Source organism: Perca fluviatilis, chromosome 5 (genome assembly GCF_010015445.1).
Source record: "Perca fluviatilis chromosome 5, GENO_Pfluv_1.0, whole genome shotgun sequence".
Lineage (NCBI taxonomy): Eukaryota > Metazoa > Chordata > Actinopteri > Perciformes > Percidae > Perca > Perca fluviatilis.
In genome coordinates, this window is record NC_053116.1 from 36,342,838 (window position 1) to 36,354,936 (window position 12,099).

The 12,099-nt window shown below is 40.5% G+C and overlaps 1 protein-coding gene across 14 annotated transcripts in view; it reads right to left on the reverse strand.

Moving 5' to 3' along the window:
* The window catches only part of plch2a (phospholipase C, eta 2a), a 174,922-nt gene that overhangs the window by 69,967 nt on the left and 92,856 nt on the right, over positions 1-12,099 (reverse strand). For all 14 annotated transcript variants that reach the window (XM_039800544.1, XM_039800543.1, XM_039800539.1 and 11 more), the window contains exon 2: positions 1,884-2,030. In XM_039800544.1, coding sequence (XP_039656478.1) covers positions 1,884-2,030 — 147 coding nt within the window. The remainder of the gene's footprint in view (positions 1-1,883; positions 2,031-12,099) is intronic.

Below are 12,099 nucleotides of genomic sequence, written 5' to 3' on the forward strand. Positions count from 1 at the left end.
GGCGCATCTCCTGACGCAAGTCACACAAGGATGTGTTTTCAGTGAGTGTCTGAAATCTCGTTTGGTCGTTCCCTATATAGTTGTAGGGTTGGGTAACGAAACCCGGTGCTAATATGGCACCGGTGCCTTAACGACCGATATCTACCGGACCGAATAGCAACGCAGATTTCGGTGCCTCATTCCCCACCACTGATATGCCTGCGCTTCTCTCTGATGCTCCGAAACGGACGTTAGAGGCAACAGAAGCACCGCTGCGCGTGATGGTAGTTAATAACACTACACTCAACAGCAGGTAACGTTAGCCTACCGCTAGGTAGTAGCTGGATTAAACACGGTTAAAATGCTGACAGCTAACGTTAAACAGTGTAAAGTGTGACTGTATTTCACTGTGGAGGATTCCAACACCGGGACGTAACAGTCTGCAGCTACCTAGAGATTGGCATGGGGTACTTTCCATAAGATCATCTCTCAATGCAAATCAAACCAGCTATTAGGCTAAGTGAAATAAAACCATGCCAATCTCTAGGTATGGTGAAGGGAATGTGATGATGTTGGGGGGCTATTTTAATTCCAAAGGCCAAGTGAACTTTATCAGGATGCATAGTATCCTGGATCCATGAAATAACTGGCCTTTAAAAATAACCATCTGCCTGCCTCTATGGGAATTTAACATAGGGGTGGACTGACTTATGCCCCCTGTATTTTAAGGAAGAACATTTATTTATTTACGATACATTATTCATTCACAAAGAAAATTGTTGTCCTTAAAGGTTGGATTTTTCCTCATTTTTTTATTCAGGCATTAAGATCAATTTCCAAAAGATGATATATATATATATATATAATTCATTTAATACAAATTGGGTTTTTTTCGTTCAAAAAACGTGAAAAAAAATGTCAAATTTTGTTGGAAAAACGTCAAAAAAAAAAAGAGTTAAAAACATTCTTTTGTTTTTTCTAAGTAAAAATGTTGAAAAAAAAGTGTCAAAAATACAAAACAAGGGCGCATGGGTAGCTGACCTGGTAGAGCGCGCGCCAATATAAAGAGGCTTAGTCCTCGACGAAGCAGCCGCGGGATCAACTCCGACCTGCGGCCATTTGCTGCATGTCATTCCCCCTCTCTATCCCATTTCAAGTCTAAGCTGTCCTGCCAGAAATAAAGGCCTAAAATGTCCCAAAAAAAAAAAAAATAACTAAAATAAAACTATATATATATATATATATATAAATGTTGCAAAAAAAATTAAAAAAGCATAAAAAAACACTGTCTAAAGCGTGCAGCACCAACTCCAATTCTGACGTTATGATAACCTTCAGCAAAAATATCACGGTTTCACAGGATTACGGTATTGCATTTCTAAACTGCACTTTTTGTCCTTGTAGACTCCTAACAAACAGCTCATACCTTAGGAACGGTATGACAGAACATTTTTAGTGGTTTTAAAACCGGGACTTTTTCAAACCGCGGTGTACCTTGAAACCGGTAACCGGCCCATGCCTAGGAAAGAGAAGGATAACGTCATTTATGATACGATGGTGCCCAAACGGCCAAGTGGGTTGTTACATTGACTTGCCTGTCGTGGCGTTTTACTTTCCCCGGGCCATCGGGCAAACCCTTTTGCTGAACCCTGACTAAAATGTAATTGTCAAAGGCCCACCAGGTTGAGCCAGTCGGAAGGATGACATATGGAGATTCAGATTAAGAAATATCTTTATGATATGCCTAGCAAGATTCAATGAGCCCTTGCCTGTCACATGAAATATGACACACACGGCTTTCCCGAAGTTTGAACCATGAATACTTTGAACTACAAGAGCAAGACATGAACACACTTGAAATGCTGTTCCCCTGCGACTGTAAGAGGGGGAAAAAAGACACTCACTCTTGGCCTTTTCATTCTTGCGCGACGGCCTCCAGCGGATGCAGGACTTGTGTTCGTCCAGATAGAAGAACCGCACCAGTCCCTTGGAGCCGCCGCGGAGCTTCACCATCTGGGTCCCCATCTGCATGGAAGTCATGCATTTCTCCACTGGAGACAGAAGGAGAAAAAAAAAAAGAAAAAAAGAAGGTTGGAAAGTTGTCAAAAAGGGAAACCGCTGGAGTGTGCACTGCAATTGAGAAAAAGTGTGTTACAGACAGTTTTCATTCAAGAGGTGTGTCTGTCTCTCTGTCAATGTGTGTGTGTGTGTGTGTGTGTGTGTGTGTGTGTGTGTGCGCGCGCATTGTCACAAAATTCCATCTGGGCTCTCACGCTAAACACACTTATTTACTTATACACTCACATAACCACAAAGCAAAGCAAATGCATTGGATTTGGCCGTCACTGCTGACAGGGTTTTGCTTGTCTCGTGGGAGGAAGAGAAAGAAGAGAAGATAGACGACAGCCGAGAGGCAATTTCTCCACGAAAAGCCCTTTAATAAAGACCTCTACTGCACACTGTGGACTATGACAAAAAAACAACAGCAAAAATCAATAAAAACCTCTTTCGATGCGAGGGATTTCTATGGTGGCCCCAACAAACTGAAATAATTGTACACCTTTGAGGAATTACCCAACACAGTAACACTTTATAATAACCATTACTAATAAATGGTAAATTGATAGTTAATTCAACTTAAGTTTATACTTATTTTACTGTTAACAAAAAATTAAATGACACTTAATTATGTTTATTAATTATTAGTAATGCTATAATTGGTTATTTTAATAAATTATTGTTGCAAATGATTTGTAAACCGTTAATAAACATTATTTGGATGACTCCTATAAAGTTGCAAGTAGGGCTTGGCTATAGGGAGAAAATCAGATATCACGATATTATTGACCAAATACCTCAATATCGATATTGCGGTGATATTCTAGGGTTGACAATTGGGGTTTTAACAAAATATCTTCACACTTAGATATCACACTTAGATATCTTACACTTTTAGATAAATAATCATGTGTTTCAAAATGTGTAATCAAAATGTGACTGTATTTCACTGTGGAGGATTCCAAAACCAGGACGTAACAGTCTGCAGCTACCTAGAGATTGGCATGGGGTACTTTCCATAAGATCATCTCTCAATGCAAATCAAACCAGCTATTAGGCTAAGTGAAATAAAACCATGCCAATCTCTAGGTATGGTGGGGGCGGTATTTTAAGACCAAGGGAACTTTATCAGGATGCATAGTATCCTGGATCCATGAAATAACTGGCCTTTAAAAACAAACATCTGCCTGCCTCTATGGGAATTTAACATAGGGGTGGACTGACTTATGCTCCCTGTATTTTAAGGAAGAACATTTATTTATTTACGATACATTACATGCTAAAGTTTTGGTCAACTTTAGCATGGGTGTATTCACTTATGCTGAGCACTGTATATAATTATATAAATAAATATATAAATATATATATATATATATATTATATAATTCATTCATGATGTCTAAGTGGGGAAAAGGCAAATAATAGAACAGCTAGAACAGTCTGGTAAGTTCAGAAAATGACATCACTTTACTGAAATGCAAAGACAACAGTTATGTCATATCACGATATTACCATATCCAAAATCTAAGACGATATCTAGTCTCATATCACGATATCGATATAATATCGATATATTGCCCAGCCCTAGCAACTGATGATTATAATACCTTGTTTATGGTTAATAAATACGTTGTAAAGCATTTTTGGTGGTTTTCAATTAGTAAACATTAGAAATCATCATTTGTTACAGGAAACAGTAACAACAAGTAATTAACTAAAGCTGAATTAACTATGAATTTACAATTCAATAATTATAATAAAGTGTTACCCAACAAACAGCACCTACTGTAGAGAATAACGGGCATATGCCAAAATAGGGAATGGTGCCACTGAAAATACAGCCAAGCCTTGTTGTGTCCTTGCCATTATTTTGGGGGAGAATCTGACAGTTCCACCACGGGAAGCTAATGGTGTGGACAGCCACGTGCCCCTGGGCTGCGGTTACACCCTATGTGGCCATAATATCAATTATCAAGTGTCTGTCACATCCTATCAAACTATTTCCCCGCAACATGCAGGGAATTAGGCCAACTCAGCACGCCAGCATTTTTTAATAAGGTTAGCAGATCACTGACACACATGACATTCAACATGTCTGTTGCTTTACACAACTCAGCCTTGAGGTAGGACTCACTGGAAAGTAAGGAAACATTAAGGCCAGGGTACTACTACTGCTGCTAATAGTACTACTCGTTTCTGTTGAGTCGATTGAGAAACTGTTTATGGCATAAACATCTACACATAATCACAGAGGAATGGCTATTGGTGGTTAACCCAGTACAATTTGCAAAAAACAGACATTTTAATGCACCGATATAGTATGTTGAAAGGACAGCTAACATTGGCACAGAATGTCTGACAGTTGACAGATTTAAATCTTCCCATGATATAAATCTATGCAGTAGTGTTGCACAATATTGACAAAATGTGATATTGCCATATCGATTATGAACATTGCGATATAGATATTAATTTTGATATTTTTTAAACATATGGAAAATCACAAACGTTACGGAAAACGCATCAAATTAGATTCATAACAAATAAAACAAGTTTTCTTACACCACAAGGTTTATTTCAACTGACGGTCATATTGGATTGGTCCAACATGAATACATAAATAAGGACCATGTCTACAGAACAGGACATGTTCTACTGGTTGGACAGTATAAAATATATAAATAAAGAGAACGGGACATGTTCTACTGGTTGGACAGTATAAAATATATAAATAAAGAGAACGGGACATGTTCTACTGGTTGGACAGTATAAAATATATAAATAAAGAGAACGGGACATGTTCTACTGGTTGGACAGTATAAATTATTTTTGACAGTATAAAATTATAATAAAGAGAATGGGACATGTTCTACTGGTTGGACAGTATAAAATATATAAATAAAAGAACGGGACATGTTCTACTGGTTGGACAGTATAAAATATATAAATAAAGAGAACAGGACATGTTCTACTGGTTGGACAGTATAAAATATATAAATAAAGAGAACGGGACATGTTCTACTGGTTGGACAGTATAAAATATATAAATAAAGAGAATGGGACATGTTCTACTGGTTGGACAGTATAAAATATATAAATAAAGAGAACGGGACATGTTCTACTGGTTGGACAGTATATATATAAATAAAGACAACAGACATGCTCTACTGGTTGACAGTATAAATATAAATAAAGACAACAGGACATGTTCTACTGGTTGGACAGTATAAAATATATAAATAAAGAACGGGACATGCTCTACTGGTTGGACAGTATAAAATATATAAATAAAGAGAACGGGACATGTTCTACTGGTTGGACAGTATAAAATATATAAATAAAGAGAACGGGACATGTTCTACTGGTTGGACAGTATAAAATATATAAATAAAGAGAACAGGACACAACTTTTCTTTCGCTTCTCTGAGTCCTTCCGTTTGTTGTCTCTATCTATTTCTTCACACTGTCACTCTGTCGAAATATGCACACACTTGGTACGCTCCATAGGGTTTGTCACGTAGTGGACCCGTGCGCTGACGTGCACTAACATGTGCAAGTGGAACAGTAACCACAGTAACTGGCCAATGAAACATGATCATTACAGCGTTTCAAGCGGGCTCTAAATCAAACACAACAGCCACACAGCCAACGGACGGGACGCAGCGCTCCACAATATAAACAAAATATTGCATACTTATCGCAACACTTTCAATATATTTTGCAACGTGACATCGCGATAACGATATTGAGTCGATATATCATGCACCCCTACTATGCAGGAAAACAATAGTGAATATTAGTGACAGTATTTGTGTTAAAAAGAGAAAGTGAGAGCAGCAGAGTGGCGAGTGTGACCTGACTCTGTTGTTGTAGTAATGGACTTAGTGCTGTGGAAATGTACATTATGTTGAATTTATCAACACAGGAAAAAAAAAACGGATGGGGCAAGATGGAGCATGTCCTGAGCTTGCATTAACTGGGGTCTAGCGACTGCTGACACTGACCCTGAAATTTCACCAGGCGCGGATGCGCTGCAGTCCGGTTTTGTTCCGTCGTCCTCCATGTGTCACACCACACCGGGAGAGTCCGAAGCGGAGCGTTTTGGCCTGCCCGACTCGAGCCCTTCCACTCCCCGTTGAAGACCCCCCACGGCTCGTGGACCTGGACACTCGACCTGGAGTGTATTTTTAGCTGAGTGGAGAGCCGCTTCTCGCAAGCTTATGGGACGCACTGCATCGCGGCTGATGGAATAACAAGCATTGTCTTGAGTGGCGGCTATTTCTCGCTGCGGCCTTGAATCCGCCGGAATGCAGCACAGACGCTCCTGGTGGAATTTAGGGGTGACTGAGGTAAACCGATCTGATTTAAATAACAGCACTGTTCGTGTTTTTGATGTGCCCTGATTTCTTTGTGTTACTAAAATAAGATTCCATGTAGGTCAAAACTCCAGCAATACCAGCAGTATAAAGAACAACTTTATTGCCAGACCCTTGTGCTTTATTCTACAAGTCTTCTGACCTCTTTAGACTTTTTTTCTGTCTCCATGCACCTAGGAAGCAGGTGAAGTTGTGCCAGAAATCCCTACCCTACATTAAGAGTCCAATGTATCAATACCAAAGGAATTCATGTTTTTGATGAGGCGGATTATCAACAAAGGCAGTTCACAGAAAACACCAACAATGGAACCTTGTCAGTTTCAAATGGTGAGCAACAATAATGAGTTTAAACCTGGATCTCATTTTGACCTGAATGCAACATCCACAATAACTGCTGAGTGTGAGTAAGTAAACCAGCAGTGATGGATTGATCTTATTGCGCATTGATTTGGCCTGGCTGTGGGAAAGCCCATCCCCAGGGGATTGTAAATGTAGATCAGTTCTGTTTTCCTAACCTCTGCTATCGAAATCATGCTCAAGTCCATATCAGCAAAGTGCACAACTCAACCACACCACCGCCAGGTCAGTGGTAGGCTAATATATGGCAACACAACACTGCTTTCTTACAGTGTGCTCTGTGTGTAGCATTCCGTAGGTTCAAGACATCATTTTGGCCATAATAGGCTCATCTTACTAAAGACAAACATTGTGTAAAAGGCATCACATTCTCTCTGGGAATAGTTAGCAGACCGCTAAAGAGGATTCATTAGACCGTACAAGGTGGGTTTTGGTCCTAAACCGTTGGGAGATCGAAAGAAATGCAGCAGCATTTTAAACTCTACTGTATGACACACCGGAGGCCACTGCAGATTGTGGCTATTAACATTTAGCTCCAAGTCTGTGATTAAGCCATGATTTCTGACTGGCTTTTTGAGTATGTGTCTTCAGAATTGCTTGTCTGATGGACAAACGGCTTTGGAATCCCCCACACGTTCCTGATGTAGCATTGGGGGAAATATTCATGGGACTGTAGCGACTCGGCAGCACAACAAGGTCAATATGGGTGTCATCTGCATAGTTATGATAGGTGATTTCATTATTTCTATCATTTGGGTCTAAAGGACAGGTGCAAGGGCTGAGGGCTTTAAAGTACCTTAATAGCCTCCATTACCAGTGTGTCACAGCCACTACTGCAGCTCCAACTGCTGACAGTGTTGGTGAATGGTCAAATTAAAATAACTTAATTCCTGTCTTTTCAGAATACCTGCATGCACCTGCCCCTTACACCTCACACAGTGTCTTTGCCTAACGTCTCTCCCTGCCTCCTCTGCAATTCTCCCGCAGTGCCCTAAAAAGACTACCTAAATGCCTTACAGTTTGAAAACCTCTGACCGAATACACTCTTAATAGGTCTTTGTATTATCACATGCTGAACCTACAGTAAATTCCAAAAATGCAATGTCCACCTGGAAAGCTTCGACAGTGTTGTCTGGGAGCTAAATCATGCTAGTTGGTTTCACCTTAGTTGAGGTGAAAGCAAGCTCTGTGGGTATGGTGAACACAAATTAGGTATTAAAATTAAGAGTTGGAAGAGTATAAGATGTTGTTTAGATTCATCGTTTGGGAGCGCAATGTTTCCAAGTTGCAGAGACAGCGAACAAAAAGTGCCAAATTGGGTTGTACTGAACTGTGTGCCGACATTATTCAACCAAAATTGGGTAAGATCTGTGTCCGGAAACATAAACAGTCATTGCACAAACACATGCTAAACCATGTGCAATGTAATGCTCCTGCATGTGTGCATTACTACAGTTAAAGAATATGTTTATATTCCTCAAAACAAGGTATAAAAAAAAAAAAAAATTACTAACCGTACGAGTATTGAAACATTTCAAATGATACACAGTCCTACACGTAGCCAGCACTGATTAGCCTAGATACAATGTCCTGCGATTAATATTGTAGCGCCAATTCCACAACGTCCATTACATCCATAACTGTAAATTAAATATGGTTTGTAAAATCATTCAGTGAATTTGTACATGAGCCATTACACAAAAAACCTGTAAAATCCAATTATCAATGCTATTTAAGATTGGTTTCAATGTGGGTAAAAGGACATCATCCATAACCAATTAAACCTTAATGATTTTACAGATTGAACTCTTGGACGAAACATAAATGCAATAGGGGACCAGCTTTTTGTTGATTTTAAGTGAAAGAGTTATTTCTGTAGCTGCTGGCTGATTGCAGCGCCTGATGCTCAGCGGCAGAGTTATGGATCAGCACTCCTTCAGCCAGACAGTAGGCAGTTATCCATGAAATGAGCTGCTGTCAACTTTGGTTGGAATGAGAGCATCCAGACTCTGCAGGCTCTCTGGTCAGGGTGGCACACTGCTGAAAACGTATGTCATCCTTCTCCTACTGTCAAATATAAGCTGCAGACACACAAAACAGTCTCCTGGCCAACATTTACATCTGCTGCCATCGCTGTCTATGTCCAGAGTTCAACATGGAGCCAGAGAGCTCCACTGTCAATCCACCATCTCTACTGACATTAAAAGAAAACGGTCAGGATATCTGATTCTTTGACTTAGTGGAGATAAGTTTAGAACAAAGCAGCATGGCCCTTTTTCCATGTTGCCCACACGTTTGACTTCACTAGAACAGCGAGATGAATCGAACTGAAACCAAAGAGACTTGTTTCAACATGGAACACACTCCGGTTTGTGGTTGCCTTGAACACAATTTACTCACGGATGATGAGGCAGGGAACGAGGCCACGTTCTGCTCAAACTCCCCTGCCAGTCGACTAAAAGGAGATTGTGTCTGCTCTTGTGATGTAGAAGGCTGTGTGTGGGGAAACCCCTTGGGAAGTCAACTAAATCTTTGAAATACCTACTGCACTTTAACAAGGGAGGACTAACACAGAAGTAGCACGGTCCATGGGTTTAACCCACGAAGGAAGTAAAGCTTATAGGCTCTCGGCGGACGAATTGTTCTTTAGCGGTCGAACACTGTAGCCCACTTTTACAGTGCAGGTCAATCAACCAAACAATAAAACTGCGTAGAGCAACTGAAAATATTTTAAATATATTAAATAAAATATCCACTGCTACATGTTCCTGTAACTGCAAAAAATAATATTTCAAATATTAAATGTCAACGCAAGCCATGAACCAATAACTCAGGGAGACTCTGCACACAAACGAAGACCAGCACCCATTTAGCAGTAGGCTAAGTGCTAGAAGAAATGCATTTGGATTATTGGAAAGGTTAGTCATAGCCTATGGAAGGCTGATTAAGCCTGGATAATAAAGGCCGGTGTAATCAATTAACCAACAGTCCAGTAGTTTGGAACACACTGTTGGTGCTTAGGCCTCAGGAGGTGGTACACTCCACTTGGGCTGCCCCCTGAAAAGACGACTATTCGAATCATCAGACGACACCCCTTAGTCGAGCAGTCTGTTTGTTTGGTTAGTCAGAGTCAGCGCTCCTCGCTCCTGAGGTAAAATCATTCCACTACATCAAGTCGCCCCGTCGGTGAAGATGTCAGCGACGGGTAAAGGCAGCTGCGGAACCACACCCAGTGGTGAGCGTCAGCGAGACGGAGGAAGCTGCCCCGAGGGAGAAAGGCTTTGCCCGGTCAGGCTCTGAGGTAACGTTATCTTCTGCCTTCTGCTTAGAAGTGCTTATTTTACTACTTCTAAAGCAATTTTTTAGGTATTTTATTGGGTTGCCTCTTAGCGTAATGCTCTAAGTGAATTTAAGTTGGGCTTTTATTGTGAAGTGTAAAAGCAAAAGTGACGTGAAATGCGAAAATGCGTTGCCATTGTCACTATAAAAATTACCTGTTGCTGCACATCACAAATTCCATCAATGAAGCTGCCAGCTCTCCTGCTCGGACTAAAAGCTTCAAAGTAAATAGGATAAATAGGTTTTGATTTATTTTTACAGCTGAAATGATTTTTTGGTTATTACAGAGGTTCACATGGGAATGGTACCCAACGCTACTGGAGTCGACGCCAACTCTGCCTGGTTTTGGGGTCTGGTCAGATTGGCCGGCTCTGAATCATCTTTGTGTCCAAATTGGAGTGTCCCTGGAGTGGGTGTGGCCTGACTCTGGGACAGTGCGGCCCAAAAACAACACTGGAACCGGAAAAGGAAGCGGGTTCTGCAGCCCAGGGACCGCCAGTAGACTTTTTTGGTTCCTAAAATGTAGGCTACCTGAATCCACGAATATAGGCTATAGGATATTACTACAGACATTCCTGTACGTTGCAACGTATATATATATATAGTTATGGTTATAGTTATCGTTCCTGGTGTAAACAGGCCTTTATGCAAAATATTCTGTCTCCACCTCATTCCTTAATAGACTACAGGCCCTTCCAACCAGACTAAACCTTTCTATTTCTATGTGGTTGCCTGCTACTCAGGCTCCTCCTACATGACAGAATAGTGGACCTCATGGTAAAAGGACATATCAAACCGTTTTCCACCCTCAGTGAGAATGTACAAACAGTCCAGTGTCAAACCGTTCATTTTTCATCTCTGCAATTGTAACCCAGGTACTTTTTCGCATCTTTCGGCTAATACACCAGATGTAGTGGTGGTCAGTGAAGAGTCCAAAAAAGTGTTTGTTCTAAAATCAGCTTGCACCTTGATTTTAGCCTAGAGGAAGCCTTTATGACCAAGGTCATTAAAGACAAACCACTCCTAAGTGCCATCGTTGAGCTGGTTATAGGTTGCAGGCTACTTGTTCTCTTATTCGGCAGCCCAGGACACACTCGCAGCTCAGTCGTGTCTAAGAGGGCTTCAACAACTTGAGATGGCTGAAAAAAAGGAGGTTAAAAGGTTTGCAAAGTACCGTGGTGTCTCTATCATTGGCGGAGATGCTGCTTCTTATATCTCTAAGAACTGAGCAGGCCTATTATGTTTTGTATTGTGAAAATGTCACGGCTCCATGAATTTGTGAATGTATCCTACGACACATTTAGTATTTGTGTCCTTGTACAGAATATTTTCTACGTGAACATAAATTGTTTTAATGTGTACGTATGTGTGTGAGTGTGTCTGTGTGAGAGAAAGAGAAGAGGTTAGAAACGTGACAGTAAATAACAGCATAACGCACATACACTGAGCTGAAATGAAATACTGCGCTGCCACACGTGTCTTTCGGTTTAATTAACGTCATATATTTCTAAGGACCCTGTTATTCTACAGTATTGGGGGGGGGGGGGAAATATCCGATTCCTAAAATGAAAAACCGAACACCTACCCAACAGAAGAATATCTAAATAGCTGAATATTTGGGCCCAGCCTACCTAATTATTTTGATGCAAAGATGTGGACAGGAATGTAGCACAAAATGGAAGTGAAAGCAGAAGAAGCAAATATTTTGTCCCTAAAACCAATGAATCGTCATGATAAATAATCGTGATGTCAATATTGATCAAAAGTAAATCGTGATAATCATTTTGGCCACAATTGTGCAGCCCTAACGCTATATAAAATAAGATGGACTCGTCTTGATTTCAAACAAAAAAAAGGGAAAAGGACACTAAGCTATGAGGAAGGTAAGCAGTAGAAATAGTAGACAGGTACAGAGATAGAGAGAGGAAAATATAAAGCAATCAGATGCTGCTTACACACCGTTTCTGAGAGACCACAACTGCAGCATAGA